At 55.4% G+C, this 23,951-nt stretch overlaps 1 protein-coding gene and 1 long non-coding RNA gene across 2 annotated transcripts in view; one reads left to right on the top strand and one right to left on the bottom strand.

Moving 5' to 3' along the window:
* LRRC75A (leucine rich repeat containing 75A) overlaps window positions 1-23,951 on the bottom strand; it is a 42,120-nt gene that overhangs the window by 6,623 nt on the left and 11,546 nt on the right. Inside the window, exon 2 of the mRNA XM_066264363.1 lies at window positions 5,466-5,594. Within this exon, the coding sequence (XP_066120460.1) occupies window positions 5,466-5,594 (129 nt within the window). The remainder of the gene's footprint in view (window positions 1-5,465; window positions 5,595-23,951) is intronic.
* On the top strand, window positions 3,814-4,856 carry LOC136327295 (uncharacterized). The gene is made up of 3 exons (XR_010729592.1): window positions 3,814-3,845; window positions 4,033-4,048; window positions 4,542-4,856. It is a non-coding gene; the product is annotated as an uncharacterized lncRNA (long non-coding RNA).

The raw sequence follows: 23,951 nt of genomic DNA, 5'->3' as shown, positions 1-23,951 counted from the left end.
CACACGCAGCGTGTAAGGGGGCATCAGGACCCGGCCCCCCCCAAAACCTCGGCAAGGCTCTGTGGCCGGGTGCCAACGCGCCCCCGAGTCCTGCGCTTTGCTCTGCCCTCCTGAAGACCATCTTTCCCTGACATTAGTTCAGGGTGTTTCTACCATTTGCACCCAGAAAAGACTTCAGAAGGCCCTTCTAATTCTTTCTCAACCCCATGGCTCTTCAAAAGCCCCCCCCCCCCGCCCCCGCTCCAGGCCTTCCTCCCGCAGAGAACAGAACACAGAGGGACAGACCCAGAAGTGGAGGAGAAAGAGCTGGACATGGTGGGGAAAGGAAGGATAAAAAGGGAGGGAGGAGCCAAGGTTCTCTTTACCAGGCCACAGTCACAGAGCTCCAGGGAAAAGCCACCTGGTCTCAACTCTCCAGGCAGAGGAGAACAGAAGCTCCATATCCACGCATGCTGCAAATGGCTTTTTCCAGTCTGCCTGAATCATTACCAGCTAGAAGCAGCGGTCATTGGGACTTGAACATGAGCTGCAAAGCATAGAATGGTGACAACAAATCCAGTGCCATGCGGACTTTTCCTGTGGGGAACTTTCCTGGACTCCTGCTCCCTGTGACAGCTCCTAACAGACTGAACTGTGGTTGGGTTGCATTTTTCAGGGATTTGGCATGGTGATGGGGCCAACTTGGACTTGGGAAACATGTTAAGGACACTACTCATTCATGGATTCTTGCTGTATTGGCCAAGAGTTTGCTTAAAGGCTGTTAATCACTGTAAAAAAAATAGAGGACTGGATGAAGAAGATGGGGCATATATACACCATGGTTTATTATTCAGCTAGGAGAAAGGGTGACATCGGATCACTTATAGCGGAAGGGTGGAGTCTTGGTAGCATTGTGCGGGGTGAAATAAGCGAATCAGAAAAAAACAGGAACTAGGCCCTGGCCGGTTGGCTCAGCGGTAGAGCGTCGGCCTAGCGTGCGGAGGACCCAGGTTCGATTCCCGGCCAGGGCACACAGGAGAAGCGCCCATTTGCTTCTCCACCCCTCCGCCGCGCTTTCCTCTCTGTCTCTCTCTTCCCCTCCCGCAGCCAAGGCTCCATTGGAGCAAAGATGGCCCGGGCGCTGGGGATGGCTCTGTGGCCTCTGCCTCAGGCGCTAGAGTGACTCTGGTCGCAACATGGCGACGCCCAGGATGGGCAGAGCATCGCCCCCTGGTGGGCAGAGCATCGCCCCTGGTGGGCGTGCCGGGTGGATCCCGTCGGGCACATGCGGGAGTCTGTCTGACTATCTCTCCCTGTTTCCAGCTTAAGAAAAATGAAAAAAAAAAACAAAAAAAAAAACAGGAACTGCAGGATTCCATACATTGGTGGGACATAAAAGCGAGACTAAGAGGCATGAACAGGAGTGTGGTGGCTATGGGGGGTGGGGGGAGGGAAGGAGGGAGAGGGGGAGGGGGAGGGGTACAGAGAGAACTGGATGGAGGGTGGCGGAGGACGATCTCTCTTTGGGTGATGGGTATGCAACAGAACTAAATGACAAGATAACCTGGAAATGTTTTCTTTGAATGTATGTACCCTGATTTATTGATGTCACCCCATTAAAATAAAAATTTATTTATAAAAAAAAAAAAAGGCAAAAAAAAAAAAAAAAAGGGGGGGGGGGGGCAAAGAAGGAGACCGTGGCATTTCTGCGTGAGAAACAGCTCCCTCTCGGCTTCAAAGCAGCCACACATTCTTGGTTGGGGGGCCTGACAACAGGCAGCAAAAGCTACTTGGGTCTGTGCGCCCCCCACCCAGCACTCTGCCGGTCTGCTGGTCCCTCCCCTCTGGGAAGTCTTCTGAAAGGGCTGCAACCCAGCAACCCTTTTGTGCAACCAGCCACCTGCATTCTCAAGCTACAGCTGATTGGTCCAGACGTGGGCACTGGGAGAACACAGCCAATCAGCCCTTTCCCGGGAATCCTGGCTCTGCCTCAGGGCTTCAGGCACCTGTGGTCTAGGAAAGATGGAGTGAAGCGTGGGCCCTGGGGAAGAGTCAGAGGGGAGATGTCGGCACTGTCTGTCTGTAGTCCCAGCCACTCTTTCAGGCTTGGCTGCCTTCAGCCCCCACAAGACCCCTCGGTATCAGCATAAATTCTCTCCCTAGCTGGAGGCAGTCCCAGGGGACTTCCGGTATTCACAGCCCAGCCCTAACCCACACCGGGGGCTCAAAGGCCATTTGTGGAATCAATTCTGCTACCTGTGGGAAAGGAAGAAGGGCAGGGGCGGGGCAGGGGTGCCTCGGCACCATGTGGGGTGCCGGTCAGGGCGGCAGCCTGTCGGGCCTGCCCAGTGCTGGGGGCCCGGGAGAAGAATCTGTCTGAGGGACTGGCTCACCTGTCTGAACTCTCCTCCAGCAGAGGTCCCGGTGCTGGGACCCTGTCAGCCAGAGACACCCACCTGACGCCCTCCCTTCCCCAGGCTTCTTCCTACGCTGCCCCCAGGCAAACAAATGCCCGAAGGCTTCCTTCACCCATTCATACGTCCATTCATTCATCAAATCCCACACCGGACCCTGTGTGCTGGGTTTCCTGTTGACGCCCTCCCCCAGTCCACGCTCTGCCCTCCTCTCTGCTCTGGAGGCTGAGCTCCCATTAACGGCATCGCCCAGCCCTCTTGCCCACAGCTCCCAGTTGGGTTAAGCTAATGGGACCAACTGGGAGAGAGACCAGAAGGGCAGGAAGAGAGAGAGAGGCCCGGAAACCGACAGGAGGTGGCAGCGGTGACGCTACACGCCGAGGCTGGGTCAGCGGAGACACAGCAGCTCCTGCCGATCTTCCTCTGGACCCACCGCTGCGGGAGGAGCCAGCTGCCCCGACGTGGGGAGGCCCACGCAGCAAGGAGCTGAGGCCTCTTGCCCACACCGTGGAATGTGCCACCTTGGGGGCGAGCCTCCCCACCTCTGTCAATTCGTCAGATCCGCTGCCCTGGCCCATGTCTCCAGAGACTCTACTAGGCCAGAACCGCCATCTAAGCTGCTCCAGGATTCCTGGCCCGCGGAGACTGGACAGCAAGACGTATCTGTCTGTTTAAAACCTGCAGCGTGGAGGTGACGGGCAGCCACAGAAAAACAACTTGGCTCTAGGGAAGGGTTTCTGGTCCTGGCTCCCGCAACGAACGACAGAGCCTCCGGGAAAATGACTTCCTGCCGCCGTGGTTCCTGGGCTCTCAGTGTCCCCTGCTCACTTCCTTTACCCTGCCCACCCCCCTTTAATAAACTCTCTTAAAAACCTACAGTGGAAGGGTCTCGGCTCCCTGCCCGGGCTGTCTGCTCGGTGCAGGGTGTGACCTGCACAGGACCGATGCTGTCTCTCACCTCCTTCGTGGGTTTATTTTCTAGTGTGGGGGGGGAGCACACACCACGTGCACCAACAAATACATAAGCAAGATGATTCTGGAGACCGAGAAGTGGAATGGAGAAATAAACGGGGTACGCCAGGGACTGATCAGGAGACCAGTGGCCGAGGGAAGGAAGTCTCTGCCAGGGGCGTGCAGGCGAGTCTGGCTCAGGGGACCTCAGACAGGTGTGGTCAGAGGCGGGTGTGGTCAGAGGCAGGTGTGGTCAGAGGCAGGTGTGGTCCGGGCACCAATGGCCGAGGGAAGGAGGTCTCTGCCAGGGGGCGTGCAGGTGAGTCTGGCTCAGGGGACCTCAGACAGGTGTGGTCAGAGGCGGGTGTGGTCAGAGGCGGGTGTAGTCAGAGAGACAGGTGTGGTCAGAGGCAGGTGTGGTCCGGGCACTAATGGCCGAGGGAAGGAGGTCTCTGCCAGGGGGCGTGCAGGTGAGTCTGCAGCTCAGGGGGCCTCAGACAGGTGTGATCAGAGAAACAGGTGTGGTCAGAGGCAGGTGTGGTCAGAGGCAGGTGTGGTCAGAGAGACAGGTGTGGTCAGAGAGGCAGGTGTGGTCAGAGGCAGGTGTGGTCCGGGCACTAATGGCCGAGGGAAGGAGGTCTCTGCCAGGGGGCGTGCAGGTGAGTCTGGCTCAGGGGACCTCAGACAGGTGTGGTCAGAGGCGGGTGTGGTCAGAGAGACAGGTGTGGTCAGAGGCAGGTGTGGTCCAGGCACTAATGGCCGAGGGAAGGAGGTCTCTGCCAGGGGGCGTGCAGGTGAGTCTGCAGCTCAGGGGGCCTCAGACAGGTGTGGTCAGAGGCAGGTGTGGTCAGAGAGACAGGTGTGGTCAGAGGCAGGTGTGGTCAGAGAGACAGGTGTGGTCAGAGGCAGGTGTGGTCAGAGGCAGGTGTGGTCAGAGAGACAGGTGTGGTCAGAGGCAGGAGTGGTCAGAGAGACAGGTGTGGTCAGAGGCAGGTGTGGTCAGAGAGACAGGTGTGGTCAGAGACAGGTGTGGTCAGAGAGACAGGTGTGGTCAGAGGCAGGTGTGGTCAGAGGCAGGTGTGGTCAGAGAGACAGGTGTGGTCAGAGGCAGGAGTGGTCAGAGAGACAGGTGTGGTCAGAGGCAGGTGTGGTCAGAGAGACAGGTGTGGTCAGAGGCAGGTGTGGTCAGAGAGACAGGTGTGGTCAGAGGCGGGTGTGGTCAGAGGCAGGTGTGGTCAGAGGCAGGTGTGGTCAGAGGCAGGTGTGGTCCGGGCACCAGTGGCCGAGGGAAGGAGGGCCCTGCCAGGGGTGCCAGGGGGCGGGCAGACGAGGCTGCAGCACAGGGGACCTCAGACAGGTGTGGTCAGAGGCAGGTGTGGTCCGGGTGGCCCAGAGCTACTAGGGCAGGAGAGGGGCTAGAGGCTTCAGGAGGCCTGGGCGGTGGAGCCGTCAGCAGGCAGACAGTGGCTGGGAGGAGATGGGGGTTCCAGCAGGGCCGGGTAAGGAGTTTGGGTTTCGTTTCAATCACAACGCAAAGCCTCGGGGAAGGTTTCTAGTAGGTGCATATACGACCCGGTTTACCTTGCAGACGCTCTCTGGCTGCTCCCGGAGCAGAGGGGGGGGGGGCCCAGAGTCTGGTTGGAGGTTGTTCCGGGAGCCCTGGGGGATATGGCTGGGACACGCCGCGCCCCTGGGCCTCCAGCAGGGCCAACCCCACTCTGGCTGGCTCTGGAAATGGGAGTCAGAGGCCAGCTTGGTCATTTCCGAGACTCTGAACCCACAGGGGCCGGGCCTCAGGGCTGTGTCTTACCTGCCACCACGTCCCACAACTGAACCCGCTCAGGCCGAGCACCCGGCTGGGCAAGTGCCCGGTGCTCACTGAGCAGTTACACCTCCACGTCTGTGCACGGGGGGGCGGGGGGGCACCGTGCCAGGCCCACACCACCCGTGCGGCCGGAGCCATGGAGGCTGGGCGTCTCAGGCCCACCCTTTCGGTGCCTGCATGGTGGTGGTGGGGAATCCTCCTTGGGTCCGGGCAGTATCACAGCGTGCTCTGCCCAGAAGGGCGTGCCTGCCTCAGACCCCGGCCCTGGCTGGCTTAGCGAGACACACCCACCCTACCGGCTTGGGGCAGTGGACATAGCGGGCCAGGCTGATGATGAGGTCGTGCGTGATGGGGTCCACCAGGTTCCGGAAGCTGGCGTAGCGGTACAGAACGTCATCCAGCGAGGTCGACTCCATGCCCAGGTCCTGCGGGAATCAGGGGTGGCCAGAGTTCAGAGGTGATCCTGCTCTGCCCTCAATTCCCCCCAGATGCCTGGAGCAGCCAGCTGGAGGCAGCGGAGAGGCTCTGAGGGGTGCACAACGTCCTACCCCAGAGACCCCCCACGCGGCCCCCATCTCTCCCAGGACCAGCTGCTGACCCCCACGCGGCCCCCATCTCTCCCGGGACCAGCTGCTGACCCCCACGCGGCCCCCATCTCTCCCGGGACCAGCTGCTGACCCCCACACGACCCCCACCTCTCCCGGGACCAGCTGCTGACCCCCCACGCGGCCCCCATCTCTCGGGGGGGGGGGACCAGCTGCTGACCCCCACGCGGCCCCCATCTCTCCCGGGACCAGCTGCGGACAGCGTGCTCTCTCTGCAGGCTGCACTGCCCGGGGCCATTCCGTCATTGCTGCGGGAGGAGCGGGGGTTGGGAAGGTGGGGAGGACGGTCCCCCAGGAGGAAGGCAGATGTGGCCCTGCTCCCTATGTGTGGGAGAGTCATGGCCACCGTCCTCCCCATGAATTCCAGCTGGGCTGGGGCTCCCAAAGGTCCCAGGGCTCCGGGTTACAAGCTGCCACCACAAGGACAGCCAGACGGACCCGGACAAAGGCTGCGGCCCATCTCACTGCTTTATTTCTTCATGGTGACCCTCCCTCCCTAGACCCCTTGAAGGCTGTGCCGCTTGAGGACACTTCATGTGGTCTGACGACTTGAGCCGCTCCTGGACTTCTTACTGCTCTCTCCATGCACCCCCACCCAGGCCGGTTTGCCAGGGAGCACTGTCCACATGGGGCACCCACGGCCTTACTACGCCCCAGTAGGGGCCTCTCACGCTCGACTCCCCTCTGTCCAGCGGCGCCTGCAGCGTGCACGGAAATGGGAAGTGGGAGAATCACGACCCCACTGTGGCTCCTCCACACGTGGGACCTGGACACCCCCGCAGAGCCCAGGCCTCGGTGGGGTTCGTCTGCCTGGAAAACAGAGGCAGCAAGGGAAGCCCCAGCCCCCTCACTGCAGGAACGGGCCTGCCCACAGGAACCGTGCATACGGTGGCCCCTCAGCAGAGAACCCGGGAACGCCAGCAGGTGTGCCCAAGTCCCTGACTGGCACGGAGAGTGTCACTGGCCTGGGACCAAGGGGGACAAGGGCCAGCAGATGCTGTCTCATGGAAGTGGGGTCCTAACGCTCCCGAAGTTTGAGGGACCAAGTCTGGGGCCCTCTTTCCAAGGAGAAGAGGTGCAAGGGTGCGGGGGGTGGGGTGGCTTTCCAAAAAAGGAAGGTTAGAACAACATTTCCCAAGGGGTGAAGGGGCCCTCGAGACCCTTCCAGGGGCTCTGCGGAGTCCTCTTTCCAACAACACATCATTCAGACCGCATCTCCCTCGCAGCCTTCGACCACGACACTCGATCGTGAGCGGCAGCAGAAGCAGCAGGCAGGGAGCCCGCGCCGTGCCCGGGACCACACGTTAAAGCGACACCACAGAACAAGGCGCAATGCCGCTCTGCTCACTTCATTTTCTCTTAGAAAATACCGTTACTTTTGTAAAACAAACAAAAAAAAAAAACAAAAAAAAACAACCCATCAGATGCGCTTATTAATTTTCAATAAATGAAAAAAGTCTATCTTTAAAATACTTTTGATTTCTAATGTAATAAATAACATTCATCAGCTATAGCCCAGACACAGAAAACCTTTCAGAGGAGCCTGACCTGTGGTGGCGCAGTGCATAAAGCATCGACCTGGAAATGCTGAGGTCACCGGTTCAAAACCCTAGGCTTGCCTGGTCAAGGCACATATGGGAGTTGATGCTTCCAGCTTCTCCTCCCCCTTCTCTCTCTCTGTCTCTCTCTCCTCTCTGTCTCTCCTCTCTAAAATGAATAAAATTTAAAAAAAAAAAAGGTAAAAAAAAAAAAAGAAAACCTTTCAGAGTAAAAAGGTTCCTCAAAAAGCTAAAATTAGAATTGCCATATAATCCAGCAATCCCACTTCTGGGGATTTGTCTAAAGGAAATAAAAACAGGCTACTGAAGACATATCTGTACCCCCCGACTCACTGTAGCACCATCCATAATAGCTAAGATACGGAAATACATGAGTGTCCATCAATGAATGAACAGAAACAGATGTGGTGTGTGTGTGGAAGAGAACTCTATTCAGCCACAAGAAAGGACATCGTGGCATTTGCAACAACATGGATGGACCCTGAGGACATTATACTAAGAGAGATAAGTCAGACAGAGGAAGTCAAATGCTGCATATTTCTTACAGTATGTATAATCCAAAATGAACTGAACTCAAGAAGAGTGTAATGGCAATCATCAGGGTCTGGGGGAACGGGTGACATTTAAGAGCATATACTTGCAATAAGAACGAAAGTCCTGGAGGCCCTGGCTGGCTAGCTCAGGGTTGAGAATAGAACCGGCATGTGGAAGTCCCAGGTTCGATTCCCGGCCAGGGCACACAGGAGAAGCGCTCATCTGCTTCTCCACCCTTCCCCCTCTCCTTTCTCTCTCTCTCTCTCTCTCTCTCTCTTTCTCTCTCTCTCTCTCTCTTCCCCTTCTGCAGTCAAGGCTCCATTGGAGCAAAGTTGGCCCGGGCGCTGAGGATGGCTCCATGGCCTCCGCCTCAGATGCTAGAATGGCTCCGGTTGCAGTGGAGCAACGCCCCAGATGGGCAGAGCATTGCCCCCTGGTGGGCATGTGGGGTGGGTCCTGGTTGGGCGCATGCAGGAGTCTGTCTGACTGCCTCCCTGCTTCTCACTTCAGAAAAAAAAAAAAAAAAAGAACGTAAGTCCTGGAAACCCAACACACAATAAAAACTATTCTAAACATTTAACTTGCTAAGAGACTAGCTCTTCATTGTTCCTGCCACTAGAAAAAATAGCAATTATGTGTCACGACAGGGGTGTTAGATCAGGGGTCCCCAAACTTTTTACACAGGGGGCCAGTTCACTGTCCCTCGGACCATTGGAGGGCCGGACTATAAAAAAAACTATGAACAAATCCTTATGCACACTGCACATATCTTATTTTAAAGTAAAAAAACAAAATGGGAACAAATACAATATTTAAAATAAAGAACAAGTAAATTTTTTTTTTGTTTTTGTTTTTTGTTTTTTGTTTTGCATTTTTCTGAAGCTGGAAACAGGGAGAGACAGTCAGACAGACTCCCGCATGCGCCCGACCGGGATCCACCCGGCACGCCCACCAGGGGCGGTGCTCTGCCCACCAGGGGGCGATGCTCTGCCCATCCTGGGCGTTGCCATGTTGCGACCCTCCTGGGTGTCGCCATGTTGCGACCAGAGCCACTCTAGCGCCTGGGGCAGAGGCCACAGAGCCATCCCCAGCGCCCGGGCCATCCCCGCTCCAATGGAGCCTTGGCTGCGGGAGGGGAAGAGAGAGACAGAGAGGAAGGCGCGGCGGAGGGATGGAGAAGCAAATGGGCGCTTCTCCTATGTGCCCTGGCCGGGAATCGAACCCGGGTCCTCCGCACGCTAGGCCGACGCTCTACCGTTGAGCCAACCGGCCAGGGCAAGAACAAGTAAATTTAAATCAACAAACTGACCAGTATTTCAACGGGAACTATGCTCCTCTCACTGACCACCAATGAAAGAGGTGCTCCTTCCGGAAGTGCGGTGGGGGCCGGATAAATGGCCTCAGGGGGCCGCATGTGGCCCGCGGGCCGTAGTTTGGGGACCCCTGTGTTAGATAATGCTATAACGGTAATCATCTTGCCATATAAATGTATCAAGTCACTATGTGCTACATCATAAACTTACACAATGTTAGGTGTCCAATTATATCTCAATTTGTAAAAAGGGTATAGAAACATAGGTTACATGGGTCAGTCTTTTATTTAAATCTTTTATGTTTTTGTGAATTCCATGTCAGTGCCCAGTGGTAACTGTGATGCACCCGTCCTCATGTTTCTACTATGTAAGCATTAAAGAATTGCTTTTTGTCCTTATAATTCCCAAACTGCAAACAGCTACACAGAATTCTGATGTAGCAGAGGCTATGCTAACGTTTCTACAACCTGTCTTTTGCGTGTTGCTGTCATCTACAGTGTGCCCTGTATATTGTGCACAGCAAAAGAGTGTGCAGTCTTCCAAGGACTACCTCATTATGATCTATGTCTGATCGTTGTTCTTTTTTCCTCCTAATGACAAAGCAGTGCTTGCTTACCGCAACATTACAGTACGTGGCTCAGTCGCCGGTGACAGCATGAAGATGAGGAATGCATTCTGAAAAGACCGCAGGTTTCCGTTTTGAATTTTAAGTGGTAATTTTGGTACTCAGCTGCCAATGCCGAACTATGGTCTCAGATATGTAATTCTTTTATTATTATTATTATTATTATTTAAAATTCTATTTATTGATTTCAGCAAGAGAGGAAGGGAGAAAGGGAGGAAGGGAGAGAGGGAGAGAGACAGGGACATCCAGCTGCTCCTGTATCTGCCCTGACCGGGGGCTGAACCAGCAAACAACTCACCTGGACTGCTTTACCCCAGGGTTGCAGAAGACAGCCCTCACTTGTGTAGGCAGGCCCTAGCTAAAGATCTGAAAAACCTAGCTGTTGAGGTTGGGGGATGACCAAATCATACAATATATAGATGACCTACTCATCTACTTCCCAACAGAAGAACGGGGCCACCTACATGTCCTACGGACCCTAAATTTCTTGGCCGAAAGGGAATACAAAGTGTTCAGAAAGAAAGCGTAAGTCCTCCAACAAAGGGTAGAATATTGGGGGCTAATAGTAACCCCAGGAAAAAACCCTTGTTCTCTGAAAAATCACAGACCATTACAGACACCCCAACTGCTCCCACCCACAGGCAGCTTTGGGCCTTTTTAGGATTAACAGGTTATTATCGTCTGAATACTGGAATATGAAGAAATAGCCAGGCCCCTCTATAACGCCCTCAAAGACAGTAATAATGAGCAAAATGCCCCAATATCGGGGAGCAAGAACAGCAAAGAGCATTTGAGCATTCAAAATGCGCCCTAATGGGACTACCAGACCCTGAGAAACCTTCTTAACTTAATGTCACAGAAAAACAAGGGGTTGCATAAAGGACCTATTGGCTAGCCTGACCGGTGGTGGCGCAGTGGGAAAGCGTCCACCTGAAACTCTTGAGGTCGCTGGTTCAATCCCCTGAGCTTGCCTGGTCAAGGCACCTATGGGAGTTAATGCTTCCTGCTCCTCCCCCTCTTCTCGCTTCCCCCCTTCTCTCCCCACTCTAAAATGAATAAATAAAAATCTTTCCTGACCAGGCAGTGATGCAGTGGATAGAGCATTGTTCCAAACCCTGAGGTCGCTGGCTTGAGCAAGGGGTCACTCGCTCTGCTGTAGCCCCCCCTCCCCCCCCTCCGTCAAGGCACATATGAGAAAGCAATCAATGAACAACTAAGGAGCCACAACGAAGAATTGATGTTTCTCATCTCTCTCCCTTCCTGTCTGTCTGACCCTGTCTGTCCCTCTCTCTGTCTCTGTCAAAAAAAAGAAAAAAAAATCTTAAAAAAAAAACAAGACCTATTGGATATTTCTCAAACAACCCTACATTTAGTGGCACAGAATTGGCCTTAGAAATGTTGCAGCAGCTGCCCCACGCTTAGAGGAGGCCTTCAAAATATCCCGGGGCAGGAAATAAATCCCTTTGTATTCCTCCCATCAAACAGGACCCCTCTTAAATATCAAAAGGCCTTGTTGGCTTACCAACAATAGAGGATTAAGGCACCAAGTCATCCTACCGGAAAAGCCCTCAGGTGAGAGTAGGGCACTGGACACTAAACCCGACTACCCTAACGGCTGCACTCCTGCCAAAGCCCACCAGAGACTGACCAGAACTGCCGGAGACAGAGGCCATGGCTACGCCAGCAGGCCCGATCTCACAGGCCCATCGCTCCCCAACCCCGATGAGGCCTGGCTCTCTCACAGGGGCAGCGACGTCAGAGAAGGGACCAACTACACGCCAGGCGCCATCAAACCTCCCCGCACCAAGCAGTGGAAGCAGAAGCCCTCCAAGCCTCAGCCACAACCTGCAGAGTTAACTGCTTTAACGGAGCCCAAATGTTGGGGACCGAAAAATCAACAGGGTATTTTGCAGTTTAGACAGAGGTGCTGGGAGCTGGCTGTCAGCTGACGGTCTGCCCAGCCCGCCACCTCACCTGCCCGATTGAGCCTCAGTGCTCATGCTGCCTCCCACGTCCCCCCGAAGGACTGGAAGGAAGTTACTCTCAGGCAGAGGTCTTCAAACTTTTTATAAAAACCGCCCACTTTTGCAGTGCTGGTCAACCTGGTGCCTACCACGCAACCAAACAGCGCTGCGATTGACCCACCATGAAAGCTGGACCGCCCACTAGTGGGCGGTAGGGACCAGGTTGACCAGCACTGCAAAAGTGGGTGGTTTTTATAAAAAGTTTGACGACCTCTTGGAGGGTGGGGGGTTTTTCTGCACCTGGTGGTTTTCTTGTGTTGCCTTGGAAATGTGATTGATTTGCTAATGGCCCACCTCCTCCAGGAAATAAAGAAGGATGTTTGCTGGGGGTGTCCATGTTTGGTGGCTTTGCCAGGGTGGTAAATTTTACTGCTGGCATGGAACTGTGGCATCCTCCCGAAACCCATCCTGTATATGTCTTTAGTTCTTTCTCTATTTTTCATTCAATTTCGTGCCATTCCCACTCGAGACCCTGGAATAGACTTGTCGCGCGGGTCACGGCATCCAAAAGATTACACATCTACACAAACTCCAAATATACATTTCCAGCGCTACATGCTTATAACAGCTATATAAAAGGAAAAAGGACTCCTAAATGTAAAATAAATAAATAAATAAATAAAATATAGTTGACACACATTTTTTTTTTTTTTTTGAATTGAGAGGCTGGGAGGCAGAGAGACAGACTCCCACATGCGCCCGGACTGGGATCCACCCGGCAAACCCTCTACGGGGCAATGCTCTGCCCATCTCAAGCCACTGCTCCATTGCTCAACAACCAAGATATTTTAGTGCCTGAGGCGGAGGCCATGGAGCCACCCTCAGTGCCCGGGGCCAACTTGTTCCAATTGAGCCGTGGCTGCAGGAGGAGAAAGAGAGAGAGAAAGAGGGAGAGAGAGAAGGAGGAGGGGTGGAGAAGCAGATGGTCGCTTCTCCTGTGTGCCCTGGCTGGGAATCGAACCCAGGACTTCTACACGCTGGGGTGATGCTCTATCACTGAACCAACTGGCCAGGGCCAGTTCACACATCTTTTATAGCTCCTCCAAGCAGTCCCTCTACTTACAGAAATCACAGCAATCCACTGTGAGAGAGAGCAAGAGGGAGCAAAAGAGGGTATCCTGGAAAACAGACCTCCAAAGCACACTGCTAAAGCCACTGCTATAAAAGGGGGCTCTGTCACTGGGGAACTGATACCCTCAACAGACCTGTGCCAGCGAGCGTCCCAATATACCAGGGAAGAAGTAGACTGGTCAGAACAGCAAGGGCCCGTTCACAACGAGGAGGACGGTAGTGGCAGAACCACCTAGCCCCCTTCCCCAGGCTGTCCGATGGAAGGCTGTCAAAGGTCTCTACGGCTCCTGCCCGCTGGAAGAGATAATTCAGCCCAACGTGGCGAGCGCCTACTTAGTACTAAGGGGCTAACAAAACCTGTCGGCCACAGCTCCTCCCTCTGCACAGTCCACAGCCGGCAGGGATGAAAACTACCCCCTGCACGGGCCGAGCCAGTCCGGAGGAGAGGGACCCCCCTGGCTGAGGGATGGCGGTTAGACTTCTCCCAAATATCTCCGTGCCAGGGATACAAATACCTACGTGTCTTGGTCGACAGATACCTTCACCGGATGGGAAGAAGTGTTCCCCAACCAAACCGAACAAGTCCAGGAAGTAGTAAAATCCATACTGAAGGAAATGATTCCAAAATGTGGGCTCCTAGCTTCACTACAAAGTAATACCGGACCATCGCTCACTCCCCACGTTACTCAACAGGTGACCAAAGCTTTCAGGACACGCTCGGGACCTCTGCTCTGCCGGGAGACCCCCGCCATTGGGGAAAAGCAGAAAAAGTTCACCAGACCCAAGAGGAAAATTACAGTATAACAAAGCTGTCGGGAAACTCATCGAGCCTCGCCACAAATCCCACCGATAGCCTGACCGGACCTGGGGCAGTCACACACCCGGGAGGAACGTCCTCTGGTTCTAACATGGTTGGAGCTGGTTCTGGGCTCCCCACACCCACCCAGGCATCTGAGACCCCCTGCAAGTGCAAAGGGACCTGTGACCGCTGTGTGGCCTTCCCCCGGGGCCGCAACAGTAGATGGGCAAAACCATGAGGAAGAGCAGGCCGGGGCCTCCAGACGTGACCAGCACAGGCCCACCACCGCCCACTGCTGGCAGAGATGCGCGGGGATGGGCGGGAGCGGAGGGCGGGGCAGCGGGGCCAGGAGGCGGGGCCAGGAGGCGGGGCCAGGAGGCGGGGCCAGGAGGCGGGGCCAGGAGGCGGGGCCAGGAGGCGGGGCCAGGAGGCGGGGCCAGGAGGCGGGGCCAGCACAAACATCCAACCTCACCAAGAGGGGCGCTCGGTTTGCTCTGAATTGCTGCCCACCCAGAAGTCCACAGGCCTGGCTTCCCCTCGGCCTGCTTTGCCACCACGGCCTGCTTGGCTCTCCACGGCTCTCCCCTGCGGCCTCCAGGGAGGAGGTGGTGGACAGAGCCCTGCTGGCACCTTGGTTTCAGACGTCCAGCTCCTGAAACTGAGAGATTCAATTCCTATTGTTCTCAACCGGCGGACTTGAGGGCCATCTGTTACGGCAGCCCTAGGAAACCAAAACACTAAAGCCTCCTTTCGGCCCTGGCCGGTTGGCTCAGTGGTAGAGCGTCGGCCTGGCGTGTGGGGGACCCGGGTTTGATTCCCGGCCAGGGCACACAGGAGAAGCGCCCATCTGCTTCTCCACCCCTCCCCCTCTTCTTCCTCTCTGTCTCTCTTCCCCTCCCGCAGCCGAGGCTCCACTGGAGCAAAGTTGGCCCAGGCGCTGAGGATGGCTCCATGGCCTCTGCCTCAGGCACTAGAATGACTCTGGTTGCAACAGTGATGCCCAAAGATGGGCAGAGCATCGCCCCCTGGTGGGCATGCTGGGTGGGTCCCAGTCGGGTGCATGCGGGAATCTGACTGCCTCCCCGTTTCCAGCTTCGGAAAAATGCAAAAACAAACAAACAAAGAAACCACAAAGCCTCCTTTTAAGAGGACCTGAAATGAAGCAGCGCTCTTTCTGTCCCCCTGAACTATCACTCACACGGGAAAGGGGCAGCTGCCCGACTTTCCCACGGGTCAAGTCCTCAGACTGAGGAAGAAAGGGGCTTCCTCCCTCCCTCTGAGGGGTCTCAGATGCCTGGGTGGGTGTGGGGAGCCCAGAACCAGCTCCAACTATGTTAGAACCAGAGGACGTTCCTCTCAGACTGTCCTCCTCCTCTCTGTTGTTTGTTTTCATCTTTCTGTGCCTGTCTTTGGTCCTTTAGAAAACAGCTGGGGTGGGGGGTGAGGTGGGAGCCAGGCAGGAGGCTGCCGTGCTATTATGTATATCTTAAACCACAACCACTCCCCTTCTCTTGAGAAACGCCAGGTTTTAAACCCATTTCCAGGAGGAAAGCGCCTTGGGAAAGCAGCCCTTGTATCTATCTGTCTCTCTGGCTCCAGGCATAATTCCTCGACTGCTGCAGTGCGGGGCGGGGCGGTGAGGAGGCAGTGGCTCCGCACAGGAACCAAGGCGGCGCCTCCGGGACTGAAACCCCAGGGCCTGTGCGCACAGAGCTGCCGCCGAGGCTGTCATCAAATCCAGTCTCCCGGAAAGAAGTTAACTGGTCCGGGGGGCCAGCAGGAGGAGGCCAGCCTTTTTCTCTTGGTGGTTCGAGACAACATCGCAGCCAGCTCCCCCGGAGGGCGGGGACGCGGCAGCCTGTGTCATACTGCCCTGAGCTGGTGACTCAGCTCTGCGCCTCTTTCTCCATGACATTCTGGCTTGCCTGGGGGCGGGCGGGTGTGTGTGTGGGGGGGAGGTAGGGGGGCTCCCCGGGGAGGAGAGAAAGCGGCCAGGTGCCGAAAGGGAGATGCAGCCCCAGGAAGGCACCAGGGCGGGAAGCCAGATGTCTCAGAGTGAAGGGGCCGGTGGGGACAGACCCCAGGCAGCTGCTCGCTGAAGGAGTCCCCAAAGGGCCACGAGGACATGGCGGGGGGGGCGCGGGGAGGAGTCCGTGTACACACTGAATGCCGCAGACAGATGCAGACGCCGTGGGCTACATGGCAGGCCCCTAAAGACACGTCCACCCCTGGAAACGGTGCACGTTGCCTCGTTTGGAAAAGGTCTTTGCAAATGTGATCAGATGAAAGGTCTCAAGAGGAGATCATCCTGGATTACCCGGGCGGGCCCTAAACCCATCGGCGTGCCGGATGAGACGCGCAGAGAGGACACAGGGAAGAAGGCCATGGAGAGACAGACAGGCAGAGACTGGGAGGCTGCAGCGGCCATGACTGCAGGGGGCTGCAGAGGCAAAGAGGGAAACGCCCCCTGCAGCCTCTGGGGGGAGCAGGGCCCTGCTGGCACCCTGATTCCAGACTTCTGGCTTCCAGAACTGCAAGAGACTAATTTTCTGTTGTTGTCCACAGAGTTGGTGGGCGATTGGCTATGGCAGCTCTAGGAAGCCAAAATACCACATCAACATAGAGGTGGCATTTTCCCCGGGGAAATGGATGGATGGATGGAGATACATATACATATACATATACATACATACATATATATATATATATATATATATATATATAAATAATCAGCGAGAACAGGTGAGGGCAAGTGGGCTGGGACCCCTCCCCTCCGGCAGTGCTGACCTCAGTCTGGAGCCTCGCGGGGGACTACCAAGGACCATTACTATATTACTGTCACAAATCCACCTGCTGTTTCATCAGCCCAGGTCCCCTGGGTGCCTGCATTCCCAACACCCTCTCCTTCGCTCGTCTGTCCGGAGGCGGGTCTGGGTCAGTCAGGAACCTCTCCTGTCGGAACACCAGCCCCAAGACGGGTCCCAGTTCAGAATAAGACAGAACATTTAAAAACAAGTTTCAAAGGGAATTCTGACATGGGCAACAAGAATGAACCCTGAGGCCATGGTGCTCAGGGCAATAAGCCAGACACAAAAGGACAAATACTATGTGATTCCATTTATAGGAGGTGTCCATCCTAGTCACATTCATAGAGACAGAAGTAGTGTGGTGGCTGGCCGGTGTCTGGGGGAGGGGAGGGGAACGGGAGCTGGTTAACAGGTACAGAGTTTCAGTTTGAAAAAATTAAGCGAGTCCCCGAGACGGATAGCGGCGACGGTTGCACAGTAACGTGAAGATACTCTATGAGGCTGAACGGCACACCTAAAGTGGCTAAAATAAATGGCAAATTTCAGGTTATGCATAGTTTATCACCACTTTAAAAATACAAGTGGTGAGCCTCCCATCATCGAAAGTATGTAAGCAGGGGAGAGACACTAGCACGCAGCACTACTGCAGCAGGGGATGTCTGTCCCAAGAGGGAAGGGAATCACCAAGGAACCTTCCCGCCGGCTCCCTGTGGTTCTCGTCATGAGCACTTAGTATGGACTTGGAAGCTAGATGCCAGAGTCATAGGATAGGGCAAGAACGCTGAAAGAATCAAGCAATACATAAAAATCTAATCTGGGGATGAAGCCGCCTGGATGGGGGCGGGAGTGGGAGTGGAGGAGGAGGAGGAGGAGGAGGAGGAGGAGGAGGAGGAGGGATGCGGAGAGAATGAAGACTGGAAAAGAGGGAAGGGAACTTGTACCAGAACATAGGGGCTGAGACCACCTACTAGAAGTGGCACTTGGAATTCAAGGGCCCAACCACTACCCTGGGCTCCCCGCTCATTGGCTCTGGAGAGTAAAACTACTTCCTTTGTTACAAAGTGTCCTTTACCCAGAGAGGGGTTGAGTTACATATTTGTAACATGTAAGAGAATTAGCTCTATCAGAGGACCAACAGATTGGCCCTGCAATTCCAATGGAAAACAGGCAATGGAGGCATTGACTTTTATTTAGGCTGATGATTTTAAGCAGAATGTTGTTGAAAGAGGATCTGAGTTTCCGACAGTTTTGAAATGCTTAAGAAAACTTAATATTTGTCTATCTATACACTTAAATTTATTAGATTTTAAGAACCGTTTTAGGAACTTGGAATTTTAGGAACTTGGAATGTTTGTCAACTTAAAAAAAAAAAAAGAGGCCCTGGCCGGTGGCTCAGTGGTAGAGCATCAATCCAGCATATGGATGTGCCAGGTTTGATTCCCGGCCAGGGAACACAGGAGAAGCAACCATCTGCTTCTCTTTCCCTCCCTCCTCTTTCTCTTCCTTTTCCACTCCTGCAGACAGTGGCCCTGGGCACCTAGGACGGCTCAGGCGCTGAGGATGGCTCATAGCAGCCCATCAGCCTCGGGCTCTAAAAATAGCCCAGTACTGAAGCATCAATCAACCCCAGACAGGGTTGCAGGGTGGATCCTGGTGGGGGCGCATGCAGGAGTCTGCCTCACTATTTCCCCTCCTCTCGCCTGAAAAAAAAATAAAAGAAAGAAAAAAAAAAGAGAAGACATTGAATTTGTAAAAATCACTAAGACATTTTAATAAGTTTAGTTGAAATTATAAGCCTCCCACCACTCAACACGATCATTTAAATTGACTGACTCATAAGCAGAATAACGAAATTTGTAGGTTAAACTTAAAATCTCGGAACCATTAGGCTTCAAAATTCTATTTCACAGCAATTACACTTCAATTTAAAACAAATTTCACTGCAATATACTGAACAGTAATCTGAATAGTAATTGAGAAAACCCACGCGGCTGTACGCCGTCTCCGTCTCTGCGTAGGTGGGTACGCGCGTGCACACAGACACACCCTTCAAGGATGCCACGGAAAATCTCCCAGACACTTTTACGCAGCTGAGGTCCAGGAGGGGCAGCTCTTACCCTGTGGGTAGCAGAGCACACTGCCCAGGAGAGAGGGGGCTACTGACTTGAAGAGCCAGAGGCGTGCTGCTCAAGACAACACCAGACAGCAAAGCAAACTTGGGGATCGTAACAGCAACCCCCACACTGCCCTGAAACCCAGGGAGCACCGGGTCCCTGTTGAGGGTGAGGGCTCCCCGTGCTCCTGGGTGTGCGGGGCGGCCACTGCCCTGCCCCGGGTGCAGCCTTGGATTCGGTTTCTCCAGGGCGGGCTGGTGCAGCGCCCACCGCCCTCATGGGCCCGTGGAGCTGGCCGCATGCAAGGCGACGCCCACTGCACGGCTGACCGAGGACACCAGCCAGACACTCCTGGAAAGGGCCGCTTTGAGGAGCTCCGAGTTGAGAAACGGCTGAAGAAGGACACTGGTCACCCACTGCTCCCAGCCTGCCGTGCCCCCCTGGCTGAGGGCTGAGGGGCACAGAGTGGCGTCCTCTGGTCCCGCCTCAGGGCTGCTGCCCGCCCAGGGATGGCTGGTGACTCTCTGCTCCTCCAAGGTCACCCTGCTCTGTGGGGTTAGGGAGCCTGGCATCTGCTGCCAGCTGGGCCCTCCGTTCTCTGGCAAGGGCTTCTGCCAGAGCTGCCCGCCCCGCCAGGAAGTGGCTCAGTGAGGGGCTTCCAGGCAGCTGTGTGCTGCTTGAGTCTGAACTTCGAAGTCTTTAAAAATGACACCCTCTGAAAGGCACAGGCTCTTGGAAATTAGATGCCTGGCTGTTGCCAAGCGTAATTAAATTAAAATCCAAGAAACAGCAGCACCAACAACAAATAAATACGCAAGGGGTGGTTTTTGTTTCTTATTTTTTTTGAAATGGTATGCAATTTATTTATTTATCCTTCTTTTTTTGTATTTTTCTGAAGTTGGAAACAGGAGGCAGTCAGACAGATTCCCGCATGCGCCCAACTGGGATCCACCGGGCATGCCCACCAGGGGGCGATGCTCTGCCCATCCGGGGCATTGCTCTGTTGCAACCAGAGCCATTCTAGCGCCTGAGGCAGAGGCCACAGAGCCATCCTCAGCGCCTGGGCCAACTTTGCTCCAGTGGAGCCTTGGCTGCGGGAGGGGAAGAGAGAGACAGAGAGGAAGGAGAGGGGGAGGGGTGGAGAAGCAGATAGGCACTTCTCCTGTGTGCCCTGGCCGGGAATTGAACCTGGGACTCCTGCACGCCAGGCCGACGCTCTACCACTGAGCCAACCGGCCAGGGCCTGCAATTTATTTTTTAAAAATTTTGTTTAGAAAATGAAATTGAATGGGGTGACACTGATCAATAAGAGTACATAGGTTTCCAGATAAATTAATAAATAAAATCTAAAAAAAATTTTTTTTAAAGGATATTTTTTTCTTTAAAAATATGTATGTACAGCCTGACCTGTGGTGGTGCAGTGGATAAAGCGTCGACCTGGAATGTTGAGGTTGCCGGTTCAAAATCCTGGGCTTGCCTGGGCAAGGCACATATGGGAGTTGAAGCTGCCTGCTCCTCCCCCCCTTCTCTCTCTTTTTTTTCCTCTCTCTCTCTCTCTCTCCTCTAAAATGAATAAATAAAAATAATTTTAAAAATATGTATGTACAGTTAGCTGGGAGGCTCAGCCACCTGTGGAAGGCTTGGTCTGCCCCCTGTGATCACAGACTCTGCTTAGAGCAGGGGGTGGGAGACCCCCCAGCGCCGGGCCTGGGTTAGACTCTAAGACACCCCCTTGCACACTGTGGCACCCCCACAAATGAGGATTGCACCAGCCGCCTGCTTCCTGAAGAGTGAGCAGAAAGGGGGGAGAGAGGAGCCTTGGACCACACAGGTTTGGAGCACAAGAAACTCAACAAATATCCATTTCCTTTTTTCCTCTCAGACTTTTTAGCCGCTGTGCTTCGGTACTCAAGGAAAGGCGGGTGGCATTGGCACCATTTCCCACACTTACTTCTCGGCACACACACCCCGGCCCCGCCCCCTTCCCCAGTATCTCGTGGGACCCAGACCGGGATTCTTCCACAGGAAGTCCTGCGGTCCATCCGCTCCTACATTCCTCGAATTCTCAGCTCTTAGGATCCACCCCAGAGCCCTCCTGATCTCTCTGCTCGGGAAATCATCCGAGTGGCTTGTTGACGCCTTCCTTCCGGCGAAGGCACTCGAGCCCATCTGTCCCCCTCTGTGGTCAGTTTGGTTCATTGACAAAGGAACTCTTTCTTGGTCATGACAACAAGCTGGAGGAATGACTGAGAGGCACCTCCAGCTAATAACCTGCTTTCCAAGAAGTATGGACTCCCCGGGAGCAGCCCACTCCTGAGTGGGAAGCTGAGGACTGGAGGGCTGTCTCAGGGAGCAAGGGCCAGGGACAGCGGAGGGTGGGCAGGTGCGGGGTGGGGGGGGGCAGAGGTTTCTAACTCCATCTCACTCAGCTGCCATTCCTGGGGACAAGTGTATTATTATGCGTTAGGGTTCTCCAGTGAGACAGAGCCCACAGAATGTGTGTGTGCATAGGAGAGGGGGGGGAGGGGAAAGGGAGAGGGAGAGGGAGAGGGAGAGGGAGAAAGAGAGAGGGCGAGACTGTGGGATCCGGCAGGTCTGTGCAGGGTGGAGACCCAGGGAAGAGTGCAGGGTGCAGTCTCGAATCTGGAGGCATTTTGGGGGCAGAACTCCCCGTCTTTCCTCTGAAGGACTTCAACTGATCGGATGAGGCCCACCCAGTGCAGAAGGTCATCTGCCTCACTTACAGTCCAAGGATTTCAATGTTAATCTCATCGGCGGAAACATACCTTTGCGGCAACGTCTAGGTCTGTGTTGAAACAAAAAACGGGGTACCCTGCCCTAGCCCGGCAGACAGGTCAAACTAACTGTCGCAACAAACAGAGGGTCTTTACCACTTTAAATCTCTAGGTCAGAGGCAGTTCCAGGCAAAGCCTCCAAGAAGCTGGGTGAGCAGAGATGAGTCACGCTGGAGAAGGAATCCTGCTCTCTCCCAAGGCTAGGCAGGAAGTGGTGCAGAGGGAGGAGGAGATCCCCCCAGGATCCCTGGCTGAGGGCAAGGCCCTGCCTGCGCCTCCAGGCGCTGCCAATTTCCCCGAGACCTCTCAAATCAGAATCCGTGAGCACAAAGTCAGAATCCGTGAGCACAAGGGCCGGTGGCCGAGGAGCTGTGCAGCAGGGGAGGCAGGGGCCGGCCCAGGAAAGAGCCACAGCCGGACACCCCAGGCAGGTGGCATCTCTCCCACCCAAAAGCCTTGTGCCTCAGGGCCTCACTCACCTGCAGCGGGAAGAACAGGGGCCACACCCGCAGCAGCAGCAGCACGGAGGAACCAGGGAGACCTACTGGCTGCAAGGGAAAGGGTTGGAAGCAGTGTCCTCGGGGAAGGCGGGGTGGGGGGACTTCGCTGGGTTCCTGAGAGGTCACTGAGTTTGGCCCCAGATTCCAGGGACCCTGGGAGGGAGAGGGTGTGGCATGAGCGGGTGAGATGACATGGGCAGACCAGTAGGCCCGGTGACGTCCCAGAACTTTCTGAGGGTCCCAGGCCTCTCCTTCCACCTGCAGGACCTCGGCCGGCCGCCCTGCTCCCTCAGGAGCACGCCCAGGTGAGACCCATCTGGAGGGCACGTCGCCCCACTCCTGCCCTCAGATTCCCAACCAGCTGGCCGCCCTGCTCCCTCAGGAGCACGCCCAGGTGAGACCCACCTGGAGGGCACGTTGCCCCACTCCTGCCCTCAGATTCCCGACCAGCTGGCCGCCCTCCTCCCTCAGGAGCACGCCCGGGTGAGACCCACCTGGAGGGCACGTTGCTCCACTCCTGCCCTCAGATTCCCGACCAGCCGGCCTCACTGCTTGGCACTCCCCATCAGACTCGCCGGTTCTCTAAACACGGCTTCCCTCAGTCCATCCCGGGAGCCCCCACCTCTCCGTCCCACGCCTGCCTCTCCCTCCACGTTCCCCACAGAGAGAGCACTCTCCCTGGCCCTCAGTCACGAACCAGCCTGCCTCTCAGAGGCACCACGCCAAACATGTTCCTGTTACCCTCGCCCCACTTGACCGGGCCAGTTCTCAACCGGCAGGCCATTTCTGGAGAGAAAGGAATTCTTGGAACAGGTAACCTGGCGCCTTTCCTGTCTTCAAGTTCCGTATCCAAGAACTGTTCCTCTCCGCACTCCTGAGGGTCCCCCTGCCAGCAGCTGTCTGGAAACGCCATCAGCCAGGATCCCAGGTAAAAAATGGTTCTTTTCACCCCCACCCCACCCCAGCCCACAACTCTAGAAGAAAGGGGAAAGCAGATGTAGCGGAGAATCATCAAGAACTCAGGAGACTGGTACATCCCGGGGAGAACTAGACGGAACGGAATCACTCTGGAGACGCAGAAGTTACTTGCAGCCTCACAGCCGGTGGACAGCATCAGCCCCCCCCCCCCCGCCCCCTCCGAACTGGTGTAGGTGGGGCTGCGACCGTCTGGGCAGCTGGATCATCCCGAATCCCTGAGCCGGGCAAGAAGGGACACTATGACACCGCTCTGTCCCCTGGTGCTCCTGACGGGGCCTGACTCCAGACCCAAACAGGTCATCCTTGGCTCTGTCGGACACCCTCTGAGAGGCACAGGTGTCAAGCTGGAACCTTCTACAAGAAGATGCCCAACTGTTTTTCAGTTCCTTGGTTCAGCAGGGAGAGAGCCAGTACAGGGGGTCCTCGGGTTACCACACAGGTCCGTTCCCACGACAGAGATGTAACTCCAAATTCTGGTGTGAGTCAAAACACGCCCTTAGCCTAACACAAACGGAACACCTGCAGTTTTAACAGTCCAAGCTGGCGCAGGCGAGTGCCCTGGGGGACGCCCTCGCCCTCGCTACTGCGTGTTCCTCCGCCGCCCAGCCAAACCAGCTCACCACGTAGTCCGTAAGTACGACGCCAACGGCGTAAGCCCAAACACTCACGTCTCAATGTTTTTTAAGCTTTTATGGGCGTGAGCGTGGTAAACTGGAAACATCATGTCGAGATGGTCGTAAGCCGAGGACCCCCGTCTGTCTCAGAAGCAGAGCTCCTGAGCTGGAGGTCACTTCACCGTCCCCTGCCCTGGGTGACCTGGGCAGGCTATGCCTGAGGAAGTGGGTGGGAGGCGGGGTGAGGCTCCGCATTGGCCTCAGCTGGAAATGACCCTGAATTTCCGGGCACCTTATCACCGCTGCCGAGTGAGTCCGACGGTGGAGCAGGTGTGCCCAAGGCCATCTGGGTGGGGCACAGTCAGCGCGCCTTGACTTCAGCCCTGCCAGCCAGCCTGCCCTCTCCCACTTCTCACAGAGGCTCCGCAGGGGCGAGGAGTGGCC

Source organism: Saccopteryx bilineata, chromosome 2, assembly GCF_036850765.1.
Source record: "Saccopteryx bilineata isolate mSacBil1 chromosome 2, mSacBil1_pri_phased_curated, whole genome shotgun sequence".
NCBI classification, from domain to species: Eukaryota; Metazoa; Chordata; class Mammalia; order Chiroptera; family Emballonuridae; genus Saccopteryx; species Saccopteryx bilineata.
Note: the sequence above shows the minus strand (reverse complement) of the source record. Positions and strands in the feature narration are given on the sequence as shown.